The 15,398-nt window shown below is 61.8% G+C and overlaps 2 protein-coding genes across 10 annotated transcripts in view; both read left to right on the forward strand.

The window, feature by feature from the left end:
- Positions 1 to 10,355, forward strand: part of LOC141970660 (centrosomal protein of 164 kDa-like) — a 31,277-nt gene extending 20,922 nt beyond the window's left edge. For 4 of the 5 annotated variants that reach the window (XM_074927395.1, XM_074927397.1, XM_074927399.1 and 1 more), the window contains 10 exons: positions 72 to 139; positions 299 to 506; positions 1,269 to 1,376; positions 2,454 to 2,568; positions 3,691 to 4,038; positions 4,488 to 4,554; positions 5,001 to 5,123; positions 5,982 to 6,737; positions 7,298 to 7,349; positions 8,955 to 10,355. In XM_074927395.1, coding sequence (XP_074783496.1) covers positions 72 to 139; positions 299 to 506; positions 1,269 to 1,376; positions 2,454 to 2,568; positions 3,691 to 4,038; positions 4,488 to 4,554; positions 5,001 to 5,123; positions 5,982 to 6,081 — 1,137 coding nt within the window. In that variant the 3' untranslated portion in view covers positions 6,082 to 6,737; positions 7,298 to 7,349; positions 8,955 to 10,355. The remainder of the gene's footprint in view (positions 1 to 71; positions 140 to 298; positions 507 to 1,268; positions 1,377 to 2,453; positions 2,569 to 3,690; positions 4,039 to 4,487; positions 4,555 to 5,000; positions 5,124 to 5,981; positions 6,738 to 7,297; positions 7,350 to 8,954) is intronic. The other variant, XM_074927396.1, reaches the window with a different exon arrangement.
- A 686-nt stretch (positions 10,356 to 11,041) lies between these two features.
- Positions 11,042 to 15,398, forward strand: part of LOC141970662 (centrosomal protein of 164 kDa-like) — a 29,792-nt gene continuing 25,435 nt past the window's right edge. For 4 of the 5 annotated variants that reach the window (XM_074927404.1, XM_074927405.1, XM_074927406.1 and 1 more), the window contains exons 1-5: positions 11,042 to 11,377; positions 12,610 to 12,703; positions 13,067 to 13,178; positions 13,515 to 13,755; positions 14,726 to 14,851. In XM_074927404.1, the coding sequence (XP_074783505.1) occupies positions 11,300 to 11,377; positions 12,610 to 12,703; positions 13,067 to 13,178; positions 13,515 to 13,755; positions 14,726 to 14,851 (651 nt within the window). In that variant the 5' untranslated portion in view covers positions 11,042 to 11,299. The remainder of the gene's footprint in view (positions 11,378 to 12,609; positions 12,704 to 13,066; positions 13,179 to 13,514; positions 13,756 to 14,725; positions 14,852 to 15,398) is intronic. The other variant, XM_074927407.1, reaches the window with a different exon arrangement.

Genomic DNA, 15,398 nt, shown 5'->3' on the forward strand with positions numbered 1-15,398 from the left:
ATTCTTACAGGGTCCCGGGGTTCTGTTTCCCATACATAGTTCTTAGTTTTTGAAATGTTTCATCTCCTCAGCACTCCTCCAGAGAACGTGCTTCCCCACGCTCCCAAAGCCATGAGAACAGCGACCTGCAGTTTGATCAGTGAGTATCTGTGCCCCCGCTGCCTCTGCAGAACGGTTTGGCTTGGGTTTTACGAGCCGGGGGTTTTGGGGTTTACGCACGTGATGCGTTTTGGGGGGGGTGCTGCGTGAGGCTTGCGGCGTGGCACAGAAAGCCAGGAGGTTCCCCGTCTCTCTGTAGTGTCAGGAGCTTCATCTCCGCGGAAGGGATCTCCCTCAGGAGCGCCAAGGAGTTCCTGGTGCGCCAGGCCCGCTCCATGAAGAAGAGGCACGCGGCGCTGCGAGCTGCCAAGCAGCAGTGGCGCCAGGAGCTGCAGAAAGCCCGGGAGGCGGCGCAGGATCCCGACGGCTCCCAGCTCCTGGACAGCACGCGCAAGAACCTGGAAGAGGTGAGGCCCCGAGCGCTGCCTGCGTTCAGGCCTGGGGCGTCGCGGCCGTGGGCTGCCCAGGGGTCGGCTCCTGGCTGTGGGCAGCAGCCGCAGGCAGCTGCGGGGCTTCGGCCCTGCTGGGAGCGGCAGGTGTGGCCCATGGCCCACGCAGTGTCACACACCGGGGCGGTTCCAGGTCTGCTCCGCTGCGGTGCAGCCCGCCCTCGGCAGCTCGCTGGATTGCAGGAACCTGATGGACACTTGGGGCTCTTGGGATCTTAAAAAGGGAGAAGGGATCTGGCCGAGGAGAACGGGATTCGCGCGTCCCGCAAACCCCGTCACGTTTTCTCATAGGAGAGGAAGTGGCAGGCGTCCATCCCGTCGGGAGGTGGGAGGGGATTTTTTCCCTCTCGCTTGGGAAGGGGTCCTCGAGCCCTCGTCAGCCCCGCTGACACGCCAGCCGGGGCAGGGCCGGGCATCCTTCCCTTCCCTGACCGCAGCAAGCGCTCGTCTTGGCAGAACCAAAGCTGCTGACCCTGTTGGACGCAGGGTCTGGACGTGCAACCTCCTTGTCCTTGGGGTGAACTCTCTTTGCGGCTCGTGCTCTGCCCTCTCCACACTCCCCTTTCTGTGCTCTCGGAGACCTGGGAGCAGTTTCCCTCCTGCGGCCTGACATCCCGTGCTGAGTAGAAGTGGGATAATGAAAGTCGCCCTAACCACCACCATCGAATATTTCCTGTCGTTCCTGTTTAATTTTCCTCCGTGGCTGGGCTGTTTTTGCAGGAGGCGAAGCAGCTGGAGAAGATGAAGTCGGCTATGTGGAAAGGGCAGGCGCTGCTGCAGAAGAAAGAGGAGAAGCTGAGCCAGCTGGAGTCCTCGCTGCTGGAGGAGGTAACGGCCAGCGCCACCAGCACTGCGCTCGCCCTGCCCGCAGCTCGTGGCCCCTGCCCTGGGCCGGAGCCTCTGCGGGGCCTTTGGTGCCCGCGAGGGCTGTTTAGCTGGTGGCCAAAGACACGTTTGCCAGCGCAGTGGGTTTTAGAAACACATTTTCTGAGAGCAGAACAGTGTCGGTCTGAGACCGGGGGGGAAGGCTGGTCACAGGTGGAGGGAGAGGAGGACAAACCTCACGGCCCTGGGGCCCCTGGGGTTCACTGGGGCTGCAGCCAGCACCACAAACCGGGGCCGGGCCTCGGCATGGAGCCTCCCTCCGCGGCGGCAGCTTGTCGGGCACGGACGGGCTTGGGTGGGGGAACGCTGCTGAGTGCCCGGGCTCGGCAGAACCTTGCTAGCGCAGAGACGGAGTGCTGTGGGCGCGATAGGCTGAAGTACCCCACAGTATAAACCAAAACCTCGCAGCAGAGCGGGTAGGTGGCTCATTAACGGTCTGGGTCTTGCTCAAGATGGCAAATACTCTGCCTCCCCTCTGCTCGTGACACCGGGGCTCGCTGTTAGGCGTGTGGCTGCCGAAAGCAGCCGGGAAAAGCCGCACGGTTTGAGCCTGGAGAAGACAAGGGCGGGTCGCCCCGTGTGAGCGAGGATGAGCCTGGTTTCCTGGCCCAGGCCAGCCCTGGAACCCGTGCGGCTCCGCCTGGGACCACGCGGCCTTAGGCAGGTGCAAGAGCACGAGACCTCTGACAGCCAAGCCCTTGTCCTTGGTGCAAAGAGGGAACCCAGCCCCTGCAAGAGTTCTGAGGCTTATTTAAAGGACAAAATACTTCAGCTCCTGCCTAGAGCAGCCTGTGCATGTGGCTGTTAGATCTGGCCTCGAGTGCACACGCGTGCTTCCTCCAGAGAGCAAGCAGTCTCTCCACTTTCAGGCGTTGCTGTGGGCCCTGAGGGTGGCCGTGCCTTGGCTCGCCTGCGCCCCTCCGGGCACTCCGGCCCGCGCAGAGCAGCCGTCGGCTGTTCCTCTGGCTTCGGGGGCAGAGCAGCAGGTTTCATTTGCGTCGTCTTCCCTCTTTTGACCAGCTTTCGGAGGAAGATATGCTGAAGAGAGCTGCGTTCAAGAAGATGGCGACTTTTGACCTCAGCAGCTCTGAGGACACCGACAGCATGTCCAGTGTAGATCTGCACCAGCCCAGCTGTAAGTGCCGGCCGGGCCGGTGCGCTGCGCCAGGGGCTAACGCCTCAGCCCTCCTCCTGGCCTCCCCTCTCGCCCCTCCTGTGCTCACCCGGGCTCTTGGGTGTCCGAGGCAGCTCTGCTGCCCAGGACTGGCACTGCTCCCTGCATAACATTTGATTGGAAAAACTTATGGCCTGCTTGCAGTGGCGGCTGAGGGCTGGAATCTGCGAGGGAACTCGCCTTTTAAATCTCTGCCGTTGTTTTGAGAGTGGAAAGGAAAGTCTGGCCTCAGCTCTTCCCTCTGCTGTTGCAGAGCTGTATGCTCCTCTGCAGGTGCCTGGGCTTCCTTCTCCTCACCTCTCTGGCAGGAGATGCTGCTGCCCTTCCCTGTGCTTTTTCCTTTGCCTTCAGCTGCCTGTAAGCGGAGCTGTGCAGGGGGCAAGAAGGGCTTCCCCCAGACAGCCGGGAGGCAGGAGCCTTGCCTTGCTTGCAGGAAGGCTGGCAAGGCTCGAGCTGACAGAAAGCCGAGAAAGCTTCCCTGTGGCACCAGACGGACGAGCTGTCCCGTCTGGGGTGGTCTCTCTGACCCTGACCAGTAAAAATTCTGCGGGCACACGTGAAACTTCAGGGCTTTCTCTCGCCATAAGATGGGAGCCCGTGTATCAGCACGGTCCTGTTGGTCCGACACCGGCCAGGCCCGTGGCCTCGGGAGCTTTGCTGCTTAGGAGCACGGGAAGGGCACCGGGCGTCCTGCTGCAGTGGGACTGTTGGGGTGAAGCCTGATTTCCTGGGGGGCCTCGGCGGGAGGGGGGCAGTCTTGGAGGGGTTTCCCATTCGCGGGGGATTCTGTCAGGCTGGCGGCTGTACGGCGCAGGGCACAGCAGAACCCAGAGGGCTGGAGCTGTACCCGATGTGATCTGCTGGGCCCCTTCTTGCAGCCCTGGAGGATCTTGTCCCCCGCTTTGTGCCCCAGCAGCCTCAAGGCACAAATCCCCGGTGTCAGTCTGCCTCTGCATCCCCCTTCGCACGGATCAGTCGGGCTCGGCTCGGAGCGTAACCCAGGGAGGAAAGCGGGTCTCCTGCCAGCGCGGCAGCGTCTCCCCGGCCCTCCCACTGATCCCTTCTTCTCTTCTCTCCCACCAGTTGATTTGAGAACCAATTTACAGCCTGCCCTCCCGGTGGACAAGATCCAGCGCTTGACAAAATCAGTGCAGGACATCTCTAATGACCTCAGGGGGGTCCTCGACATCCTGGGCTCGCTGAACAATTGCCAGTCCCCGCTCCTCAGCTCGACGCCCTGCGACAGCGTCCCTCTTTCTACGTACACCTCCTTGGCAGGAGTGGGGGCCGGGGGGTCCCTGGGGGCCCCCGCTGGGCTGTCTCTGTTGGACCAGAGGCCCTGGAGCACTGGGCTGAGCTCTGGGCGCTCTGTTCCAGCGGGACAGTCAGCAGACAGCATCCTGGCCGAGAAATATCGCAGGTATTTCCCAGGTAAGTCCTGTCCTTAATCCATCCCCTTGCTTGCCTGCGGCTTCGGATTTCCCAGCCCTGCACGTTCTAACCGTCTCGCCGTCCCAGTGCTGCTACGGCCAGATCCGCTGGTGCGGCTGATGGCAAGGGTGCTAATGAGATGAGGGATGAGCACCTCATTCCAGGACAGGCAGCATCTGGCTGATCTTGTCATCCTGCTTCGGGAGCTGTTCAGCCTTTAATATGCATCCCGGAAAGCAGTTGTTACTACAGGAGGGAGCAAAAGAGCTTCACTGGAAGCCTCCCGTGGACTGCAGCGAGGGTTCACCATCTCCGTGCCCTTAACACCCCCGTGCCCTTGGCAGGTGGCTGAGCTTGTCGGGACGGTGTGTCTGTAGTGCAGGCAGGCAAATGCCCCCAGACATACAGGCTTGATTTGGGGGTGCCTGTGTTTAACATCTGTTTCCTAGGGGGGCTGCCGTTGCTCAGTGGAAGTTCCAAGCCTCTGGACAACAAGCTGGGATACGTTTCTGCAGAGTAAGTGTCTTGTTCCTTGAGCTGTCGTGTCACTGCGCTGCTTTTATTTCTCTGCGATGATTTACGGGTCGCGTATCTTGGAACAAGCAGATAACAAAATCGTAAGCTACCTACCAAGCAGACAGGTTGGATACAGTTAGTTGTTCCGTGCCACGTGCTCGGTGGTTCCTCGCAGCCACATCACGGCTGTGCTGATAACCCTGGCCCCAGGACGGGGCTCTGGGGTGCTGGGGAAGGGGGCGGCAGCCTGGGAGCGGGCGGCTGCTGCAGCTTTTCTCTGCGCTGGGGCTGGGCAGAGGACGCTGAGCGAAGAGGAGGTCGCGTTTCCTGAGCCGTGGCTCTTGCTGCAGCAGCCCATCGCTTTCCCAGCTCTGGGGTCGTTTCTGCTCGGACCAGGCCTCGCTTTTTCCCACTTGTGCTGTCTCTTTCTCTCTCGTGCGTGACAGGGAGCAAATACGGCTCTTGCAGCGCTCCCGGTCCCAGAGGCGAGAGTCGGCCAAGATGAGCATTCAGAGCCTGATTGAGAGCAGCAAGAAGTGGCTGGAAGACTTCAAGAGGGATCCAAAAGTGTATCCTTTGCCTGGCTCTGGTCTTTAATTGCACTCCAGCCTCCTGCAGCAGGAAGGTGGAGACAGCAGGAGGCGAGCGAATTGGGAGCACTGAAGCACTGAACAGCAATTTTGAAGCCTTAGCCTCTATTTTAGTGTCTGGTTCTGCAAAGGAATACGGTGTTTAGCAGTTAGAGCATGAGTGACCTGTTTGCTCTTCTCTGAGCTGTACTTGACTGGAAAGGTCTCTTCCCTTTCCCCGGCTGCGCTGTGAAGCTTTTCAGTGCTGCGACTCAGGCATCGGAGCTGGAAGTGTGAGAGTTGCCAAAACTGAGGCCAAGAGTGCGGAATGGCGGGGGCAGAGGGAAGGCAGGGGGCTCAGCCTGGCTTTGGGGGTCACTGGCAGAGCCCCGGGCGCAGCGGGGTCCCGGGGCGGTCCCTGGAGCAGCCCGAGGCGCGCGAGCGGCGGGTCCGCAGCCAGGGTGCCGGGGACACGGGGACCTGGCACGTGGGGCGGCCGCGCGGCCGGGCGGGGGGGTCTGGGGCTCCCGGCGGAGCTCTCCCTCCGGCTCTCTTGGGAGGCCTCTGGTAGCACGTGGCCGGAGCGAAGGAGCGAGGCCTCGCCGCGCTGTTAGCGGGGACGTTGCCGGGCTCGTGGCGTAACAGCGTCACGCAGCGTGCGCTGGCATTAGCAGCAAATCCCTCGGGGCTCCGATGGCGCGTGCTGTCCTGAGCACGGTGCTCCGCTGAGTTCCCTAATCCCCCTTTCATTCCGTCGGCCTTGGGTGCAGCGGGCTAAAGCGCCTGCCCTGCCCGCTGCCCGCGCTCAGCGGGCTCGTTCCTCGTGTAAGTCCGGCTTTTCCTTCACTCGGCTGCCAGCTGTCTCCTCTCAGGTGCGCAGAAGCTGCCTGCCAGCAGCCCCAGCCTGCTGCAGCTCGGCCTGGATGAAAACAGAGAAATTAAAGTCTACCGTTACTGAAAGAAGGGAGCGGCAGGCCCGGGCAGTCTCCCCGGGGACACGCCGAGTTTCAGCAGTGCCCAGCCATCGCCACGCCGTCCTGCGTTCTGCCTTGAAACAGTCTGTGCTCAGGAGAGTGGAGGGAGGAGGAAGTGAACTTCCCGGGTGGATTCTTCTAATCCTCAAATATGTCCCAATAAACTTTATAGACTCTTTAGTCCAGTGGTGAAATATCAGGGCTCCAATAAATCAGCAGTGTTCTCATGAGTATTCCAGTGATGGTCAGGCAGAGCTGTGACTCACGGAGGACTCTGAGTAACTGGTCAGGGGGGAGGATGTGAATCCAGCCGAGACTCTGCTCGAGGGAACGCGTCAGGAGCTGAGCCCACGCCGCTGCCCGCAAGTGCTTCATTGCAGGTGGGCCGAGTCGTCCGGCCGCTGGCGCGTGGGAGCAGGGGAGAACCGGCGGCGAGATGGCTGCTGCGTCTGGGGACGGCACCGGGGAGCGGCAGACCCTGCTCTCGGGACACGTTCCTCTCGCTGCCGCCAACCCTTTCTGTGTGCAGCTGGGGAGCCGCCTGTCCCCCGAGGAGCCGCTGCCGTAGCTCGTGTACCAGCCCCTGCCCTGGCAGATCCAGCGCGTGTCGCAGAGCCGCCGCACCAGCCGCGACAGCGAGGTAGGGCTGGGGCTTGGCTGCCCCCCCGAGCCAAACGGGCTGGGGCCGGCGGGGAGACTCCTCTCTTTCCCTTGAAAGACGGAAAATAGAGTAGTGCCAGGAGGCAGGATAAGCTACAGAATGTACGCATTTGTCAACAAGTTCAAGGTTATTTTTCGGGATAAAAATCGTGGACCTGACCTCCCCGGTGCTGCAGGGCCACGGTGGGGCTGGAGTGGAGGAACCGAGCCCGGCGGGTCTGGTTCCACGTGGGCTGGAAACGCAGGTCGGGGGAGGCCTGTGCCGAGGGACTTCCCCGGGTGCTCCCAGCATGTCTCTTGGAGCTCATTTTTGATACAAAGCTCTCGTCTGCTTCTCCTTGGAGGACGGTTCACAGACGTGCATGAGTTCATTGGTGCTCTGTAGTGCCCTTTGAGGGGACGGCAGTATTTTGAGGTTTCCTGAAGGGAAGGGGCAGTGGCAGCTTGCTGAGGCCAGCCCAGCTGGCCGCAAAGGGACTGTTCTTCCCCCCTCTGCCTGAGATACAACTAACTCTGTTGTATTTTTCTCTACCTTTCTAGAAAGGCAGGAGCTCTCGGCAGAACAGCACCTACTCGATTTCTGGAGAGAAAGGTGAGTATGGGGTAGGGGAAGCTCCTGACTGTGACCATGGGATGCAGTGGGAGAGTGGCACTGCAGTACCCAGACCCCTCTTGGCCTCTTTCTTCTTCCAAAAAACCCTCTCTGACAGCATTAAGGGGTATTTTAGAAGTCAGCCTTGTGAGAGGGAAGCCTGCTCAGCTTGCTCTCCAGCCTGCTGGCTGTACTGTATTTGGGGTTGTTTCCCCTCGGGGGGGCAGGTGCCCTTGTTGCCACCCCCGGGAGGGCAGGTGAGTGCAGACAGGACAGCCAGATGAGCGTTAAAACCTGTGGAATCAGGGAGTGGAGGCCCCACGGCTGAATATACCCCAGCACACGTGTGTGTGTGTGTGCAAATCCCTGCCTCCCCCTTGCCCCGAAACCTGCGTCACGGCATCCCGTGGCTCACTGGCCCCCAAGCAGCCCCCCCTGCTTATTGGCTGGGCAGAACCCCCTGGAGTTGTGGTGGAAAATCCCCCTTGCCTCCTCCTCCTCGCTCTTGGCTCCGACTCTGCCCCCCCGAGCGCTCAGCAAAGACGATTTGAGCGCTTCTATTCTCAGCGCAGCCGGACGAAGGCGTGAGGGGACGCGGTGCTCGGGCAGCGACCGGGGGGGCTGAGCTCGGCCGCTCCTCCGTGACAGGGCGGGAGCTCCGGCCGGCCTGGCCGCTGTTCCGGGGGCTTTGCTGCCCCACGAGCAGGTGACGGTGCCCAGGGTGCCCGGGCTGGTGCGGCAGCGGGGCGTCACACCCGGGCCTGGCCGCCCCGAGCGCCTTCGGCAGGCGGAGTCCTGCGGCGCCGCAGCTCCCCAGCCACGCTTGGGTGTTGCAGTGGGCAGGATTTACAGCCGACTTGTATCTTGTTAAGCAGGGCAGGAGGGAGCCGATTCCCAGCGTGGACTCTTTTTATGTATCTTTTTACTTTGCAGTTTCTTTTAGGAGGTGAATAAAAACGGGTTCAGGTGACAGCGGTGAGTTTATGCAGCAGCATCTGGCGCCAGGATTTCTGATGGCTGCTCGGGGGGTGCTTAGCAGTGACACGCTGGCTTAAAGGAGCACCACTGAGTGGCTTTGGTTCAGTTCCCGTTGAATTTCACAATCCTTCCCTAATGCCACATTAAGCGTGAGGTGGGGAGGGCTCCCATTTGTCAGCGTGAGAGCTTTATTGCCGTACAGTGCCGGGCTCTTTTTGGAGTCTTATTTGTGTGTGTGAAAGTAAGTGAGCATCATCCTTGGTGATTCAACGTGGGGAAGCGGCGGTCTTTGGGGAGTAAAGCTGGGTAAATAGAGGGCTTAGCGCTGCCGGGGAGCCTGGGCTGCTCTTTGCCTCCCGTTCCCTGCTCCGGCCCCCTCTGCCCCGGAGATGCCCCCCGGGAGCCGGTGGGGCCGTGGCTCCCTGCCGTGGTTTCACGCTGTGGACTCTGCAGGCTCTTTCCCCTCCACGGGGGGGGGACGCCCTCCTGTCTGTGTTCACTGCAGGGAGCCCGGGGGTCGGTGTGAGCCCACGGGGGGTGAGGCCAGAGCCCTGTCCCGCTCCGCGGGGCCTGTCCAGGGCCGCCGGCACCGCCCAGGCTGACCGCAGCGCTCGGTTCTCGTCCCAGGGAACGTGGCCCCCGAAGCCGGCTGCGAGGGGAAGTTCTTCAGCGATCCTGAGAAGGCGGCCGTCCCCATCCAGACCCACTTAGGGAGGTACCAGCAGCAGAAGCAGGGGAAGAAGTGACGTGTTGGCCGGCCGTGCCCTGCACCGCGCCCTGCACCGTCCCCCGTTTTGTCTGGTCTGTACCCCGGAGAGATTTGCCGCCGTGGTGCCTGCGAACCCGCTCCTGCTCCGTAGCTCCTGGCGCGTGTGCAGCTGCAGACCCTCGGGTGTTGGTGGCTGCTCAGTGTCAGATCTCTTTCCCGCTCGGTCCTTCCCCGGCAGCGGCGCCCACAGGCCGGGGTGCAGCGGCTGAGGGGCTGTTCGCTGGGAGCGGGGCAGCGTCTGGGGGCCTCTCCGGCCTGGCAGCTGCAGCTGATGGCAACTGTGGCTGGTGGCTGCCCAGCTGGGGCTCACTTTGCCCGGCAACAGCCTCCCCTGTGCCCCCGGCTCCACTCTGCCTCTGGAGCTGGGGGGAGGGCTGCTCCTGGCCCCTGCCCCGGCCGGCCGGCCGGCCGGCTCACCGAGCTGCCGAGCTGTGGCTAGTGGCCAGGGGCTGGCCCAGAGCGGGGTGTCGCCGAGGGGACGTGCTGCAGGCAGCCGAGGGAGCAGGAGCGAAGCCGTGCGTCGATCTTCCTTTTCTTGGGGAGAGCTGCTTGGGGGGCCCCGGTTCCGGAGCTGGGCTGGGACTCCAGCTCCCGCGGCTGCATGTGGCGAGGGCGAACCCCCTCTGTTCCGCTTGGGCAGAGCCAAGCAGAGACCTGCTCCCTGGCTGGATTGTTGGGTTTTAACACCCATGTTTGAGTGCTGACTTTTGGAGGGTGCAGGGTTCTCGAGAGAGGGACTGTGAAGCTCTGGGCCGGCGGAGGCACGGGCGGTTTGGAGTGAGGGGGCAGGTGAGGGGGTGCTGGGGCGCGGCGGGCGCCCACCGGAGCTCCGCTGCCCCTTTGCTGGGTCTGATGCCGGGTTTTCTGCGCGGAGCTGCTGGGCTGGGCCCCTCAGCCCTCTCCGGCCACAACCGCCCTCAGCCCTCCCGACGGGGGCTCCGTGCCCGTCTGCCCCGGCAGGTGCCGGCGTTTGGCGTGGGGCTCCTGCCTGCGCCCGGTGGCTGCCGGTCGTGCCCGGTGCTGCTGGTGGCTCTGCTGGGGCCGGCTGGGGCCGTCGCTGTGCGGGTGTCGGAGCCCGGCGGGGTTGGGGACCGGGGGGTGCTGGGGGGGCGCGCTGGGTGCTGGAAATCGGGGCCGTGTTAAGCTGTGCGCGGCCAGGCTTTGTCGCTGCTGGGGAAGGGGAGGTGGAGAATTCCTGCTAAAATGCAGAAGGGAACCTGTACCAGGCCGTTACAATAAAGTGTATTAATCCGCGTAAATCTGTTGTTCTTTTTATCCCGCTACCGCGCTCCCTCTCACAGCTGAGCGCGCACTTGCCTTGTCTCGCCTCTTCTATCCCCAGCGGGGGGCTGGCGGCTCAGGGGCGCTGTGGGGGTGCCCGGCAGTGACACCGCCGCGGCCTGGGGCTGGCGCTGGGCTCAGTGCGGGGTGAAGGTTTCGAGCTCTGAGGAGCGCTGAGCTGCTCTGGAAATCCGGAGCGGCGGGGCCCGGCCCGGGGCGGGGGGGGGCGGTGAGGCCGGGCCGGGCCGGGCCGGGCAAGGCGTCGCCATGGCAACGCGCGGCAGCACCCGCCCCGCCCGGACGGCAGCTCCCGGCACAAGCCGCGGCACTGTGACGTCACAGCCCGGCGTCGCCACGGCAACGCGCGGCAGCACCCGCCCCGCCCGGACGGCAGCTCCCGGCACAAGCCGCGGCACTGTGACGTCATCAGCCCGGCGTCGCCACGGCAACGCGCGGCAGCACCCGCCCCGCCCGGACGGCAGCTCCCGGCACAAGCCGCGGCACTGTGACGTCACAGCCCGGCGCCGCCGCCGGCCAATCCGACGCCGGGCGGCCGCCGGCGGCCAATGGCGTCGAGGCGGGGGCGGGCCGCGCCGTTGCCAGGGAACCGCGCCCCGGAAGCGGCGGCGGCGCGTCCCCGGGCAACCGCGGGAGTCGCCGGTGAGCGGGGCCGGGGCCAGTCGCGGCGCGGACGCGGGAGGCGGCGGAGCTGCAGGAGCTGTCCCGGCCGCGGTGCTCGGCGCTGCCCGTCTGCCGCGCCTGTGCAGCCAGGAAACGGGCGGGAAAAGCTTTGTTTTCTTCCCTTTCCTGCCGCCTCAGTCAGAGGCGTTTCTGCTCCTCGCCGGCCTTGCTGCTTCGCGCTTCAGCTGCGCTCACAAGCCCTCTGGGCAGTTCATCCCCCGGCGCTGAGGCCGGACAGGGGATGGAACGGCGCGGGGAGGGAGGACAGCCAGACCAGAAGACCCCGAGGGAGCTGCCCACGCCCGAACTCTTCAGTCGGGTGCGTTTGGGAGGAGGAGCGGCTCAGACGCCGCGTTGCTGCCTCGGTTTGGCGTGTCCTGAGATCAGCTGTGCCTAGAAGCTGCCAGGATTAATTGCTGCTCCTGAGCGTCGCTTTCCATAAGAGCTACAAATAGAGCGCGGGCCGTAGTTACCGCAGCGGTGGGGTGATCCTGCCCCGGGTGCGCTGACGCTGCTCAGACCCTTCCCATCGCTGGCGCCCCGGCCTCCTGAACCTCAGGAGGAGGGCAGCGGGATCTCTGTGCGTGGGGGGGCGTGGGGGCGAAAGCTGCTCTGACCTGCGCATCCCGCCGTGCTGGCGGTGGGGCTGGTGGGGACCGTCCCGGCCACCCCGGTGCTTGCGCAGCTGCGGGGAGCCTGCTCGGCCTCCTGGCCGCGCTCCCCATGTGCTGTGTCAGGCGAATGCTGGCCAGATGTGGCCGAGCGGAGCCACAGCTGGGGCTGTCTGGGGTGGGGAGATGAATTTGTGGCTACCTAAAGCTGTGAATTGTAAGGGCTCAGCTGTGGCAGGACTAAGTCGCTGCCTACAGTCTTTGAGTTAAAGAGCAAAGCAGTGCCCCAGCGGTGGGACACATGAGGATCCTTTTACAGCTGCTGGAATCTCCGCCGGGAAGGCGAGAGGCCAAGGCGAGCAGGGCGCAGGGAGGAGCTGCCTTGGCCCTGGGCACTGCTGATTCAGCCCGGGGCCTGCTCTCGAAAAGCTGTGCTGTGCTCTGGGAGAACTGCTTGCTTGCTTTCTCTTTCTTCCCTTTCTCGTTTCACCTTACTTTCTGCCTGTTTAAAACGTGCCTGAAGCAAGTGCTCATCTTCTTTGTAAAAGGCTGAAAGCCTGGGGGGGTCTGGTAGTAACTTCTGCGCTGCTTCAGCTCTGCTGCCTGTTTCCACAGCAGGAAAGGCCTTTGACTGGGTTTTGTTGCGTGCAGTGGAAGGGCGCTGTCAGCAGAGCGGAGCGCTCTGCCCCGTTGCACGTTTCCCTTTCCTGGGGGGGGCTGGGGCTGTGGGTGTTGTGACCAGGGCAACTTATCAGGATCCATCCGTCGTGGCTGCCTTTGCGCTTGCCCGTCCTGTCTGCACGGCACGTGGCGGCCCCCCTGTTCCCTCCCCAGCCCCAGGGCTCCCGCAGGGCTCTGCCACGCGCCGTGGGATGAGGAAGCTTTATTTCTGCGCGCAGTTGGTCACTGGGCTTTGGTGTTACTTCCCTTGCATGACCAGGTGCTGGGAGCCATGGCAGGACCAGCGTCGTGCATTGGTAACCAGATCATTCTGGAGGAAAGTTACGATGAGTCGTACGTTCCCACCGAGCAAGGTAAGTGATGCCTGTCTGCCCTGGAGCTGTGACAGGGGATCTGAGCGTGCGAGTCGCTTCTAGGGGTCTTATAACAGGAACTGGGGAGAGTGTGGGTGGAGGGGGTCGAATAAATGGGATTTCATGGAAGGCAGAGCTGAAAAAGGAGCTTTTTGGTGGCAAAAGTAAGTGCCGCTTTGCAGCCTGTCTCTCTGCTTTGCCAGCCTGGTGGGACGCGCTCACTGAGACGTGGGGCCGTGCTGGCAGCTTTGAGCAGCGTCGTTTCAGGGTCAGGATTTCCCAAAGCTTTCGCCGCAGAGGTTGGCTTTGTTGTGTAGTGCCCGGTGTAGACCACCTCCACAGATTCCTCTTCTGTGTTCCTAGATATCTTGGAATTTGCGTACGAGATCGGGATCGACCCTGAGAAGGAGCCGGAGCTGCTGTGGCTGGCCAGGGAGGGCATCATGGCCCGGATGCCACCCGAGTGGAAGCCCTGGTGAGCGCTCGGGCAGCGGCTGCCCGCGGAGATCCGTGGCCTCTCCTGCCCGGCCCGTCTCGGCGGCAGAGCAGGGGAAAGCCACAGGAGGTGTACTTCCCGGGGGCAGGGGAGCTCGGGTCTTTCTGGGGGGGTGGGCGAAGGGGAAAGAGCATTGGGGCAGTTGGAGAAGGGTGTGAGCAATCTCTGGGGGAGCTGCTGCCCCGCACTGAGGTGTCTCTGGGCTCTTGGGGGCATCGCGCTCCACTGAGCTGAAGGTGGTGACGTGACCCAGTATGGCGCGTGCAGCTGTGTGCCTGCGCTCTGTCACCTTGTCCCGCTCTTTTTGCCACGCAGCCAGCATGTCACTGGCGAAATCTATTACTTCAACTTCACTAACGGCCAGTCCATGTGGGAACACCCCTGCGATAAGTACTACAGAGAGCTCGTTGTTCAGGAGCGAGAGAAACTGCTGGCACAGGGCAGCTTGAAAAAGAAAGAGAAGAAGCAGAAGAAAGAAAAGAAAGAAAAGAAAGAAAAGAAAGAAAAGAAAGAAAAGAAAGAAAAGAAGGAGAAGCAGTCCCTGAAGCAACCCACTGTGAGTAGATTCTGCCTGTGGCCTTTCTGGGGAGGGCTGGGCGGGGGATGAACTAGAGGGTGATCCTGCGCTCTTGCTGCTTTGGGCTCGGAACAGCGATCCCCTGACAAGGGGGCCTGTCCAGCACTCTGGGTTTGGTGAAAATCCAACACAAGTGGGGTGGCAAAGCCACCAAAGTTGTGAAGTTTTGGTCTGGAAGCACACACCTGGAGGGGGGTGATGCTGTTGCTGAGGAGGATCCGGCGCCAGCCTTGGTACCAGCCGAGGGTGCTGGTGCTGTTCTTAGCAGCAGATATTTGAGTGCTGGCGAGATTCCTTCCGCGGAGAGGCCAACAAATGGTGTTTGTGCCCCGTCCACACGTGTGCTGCTGTGACACACAGGCAGGGGACACGGGTTCGGCTGTGGGAGGTTGGTCTGCTTCACTCTTGACACCTGCAGGCGTAACCGAATGCCCTGTAGATCCCAAGTGGGAGCAAATCCCCCCCCCTCCCATTTGCTGGTAACAAGGTCGGTCTGCTCGGGGAAGGATGGTGCCTCGTGTTGTCACTCAAGGCATAGACCTCTGCCACCCGGAAAGCCTCCAGCCTTCACTTTCAGCATTTTCTTTTATATGTGTGCATGTAATTGCAGGTGCTTAAAAATTTACACACCTATTTCTATAGAAATTGTGTATTAAAAAAATGCATATTTCTACTTTAGATAGATAAGGGTGCATAGACTGGTAAGTTTTAGTTATTTGCTGATATTTACCAACTTAGGGAATGCAGGCAGGGATTCTTCCGTCAGCAGCCTCTTGTGGAAGACCCCCCGCCATTCTGCCCCCCGGGCAGGAGAGTCCTACCTCAGATCCCAGTAGCCAGATGAGAGCTGGGGGCTGCCTTGACGAAGGCAAAGGGAGACGCCCCTGCTCCCGTCAGCGCGTCCCTCCGCAGGCTCCAGCCCTCAGGCACTCTGCTTGCTCCCTTCCAGGTGCCCCCCCGGAACCTCGCGCCACTGTGGGGCCTCAGGGGGCCTCCGGCCGCCCTCTGCGGCGCCCTGAGCCCGGACGCGCCCAGCTCGGCGTACTCCAGCCTCGTGGCCAAAGGAGGGACTCAGGTAAGGCTCCGTCTGCTCTGGGACCGTGCCCTGCAAAAGTCGCGGCCGTGGTGGTGCTGAGAAGCTTAAATGACACTATTTGTGATCTCTCGTCAGCTCAGAAAGGCTTTTGTCTGCTAAAAAGCCACTTCCCGCTCGGTCTCTCACTACGTGTCTTTTGTTATTTCTAGGGAGCCCAGTGCTAAATTTGTGGCAAGCTTTCTTCTGCTATGTCAGGCAGATTTAAAGAAAGAATTGATTCAATTACCGTTGGGGGGGAAAAAATGTCACTTTAGTAGAACTTTGATTTGTGTCCAGATGAGGCATAACATACAGTACAGATAACGTAGTTAATCCGTAATATTTTCACTCAACTTTGAGACTAAAAAGTTGAACAATTTTCTGGATGAATGTAAGGTTTACATTTATAGAATGTGACCTTTGGGTCAACAGAACAAAGTCTCAAGTGGTACCAAACCGACCTTCTAAAGGGAAACAAAACAGTGTACGTGCAGAACATCTTACGCCTCCACACCTTCACCGAAGGTTTTCTTCTTGCTGAGTCAAG

This window comes from Athene noctua, chromosome 26 (assembly GCF_965140245.1).
Source record: "Athene noctua chromosome 26, bAthNoc1.hap1.1, whole genome shotgun sequence".
Classification (NCBI taxonomy): domain Eukaryota; kingdom Metazoa; phylum Chordata; class Aves; order Strigiformes; family Strigidae; genus Athene; species Athene noctua.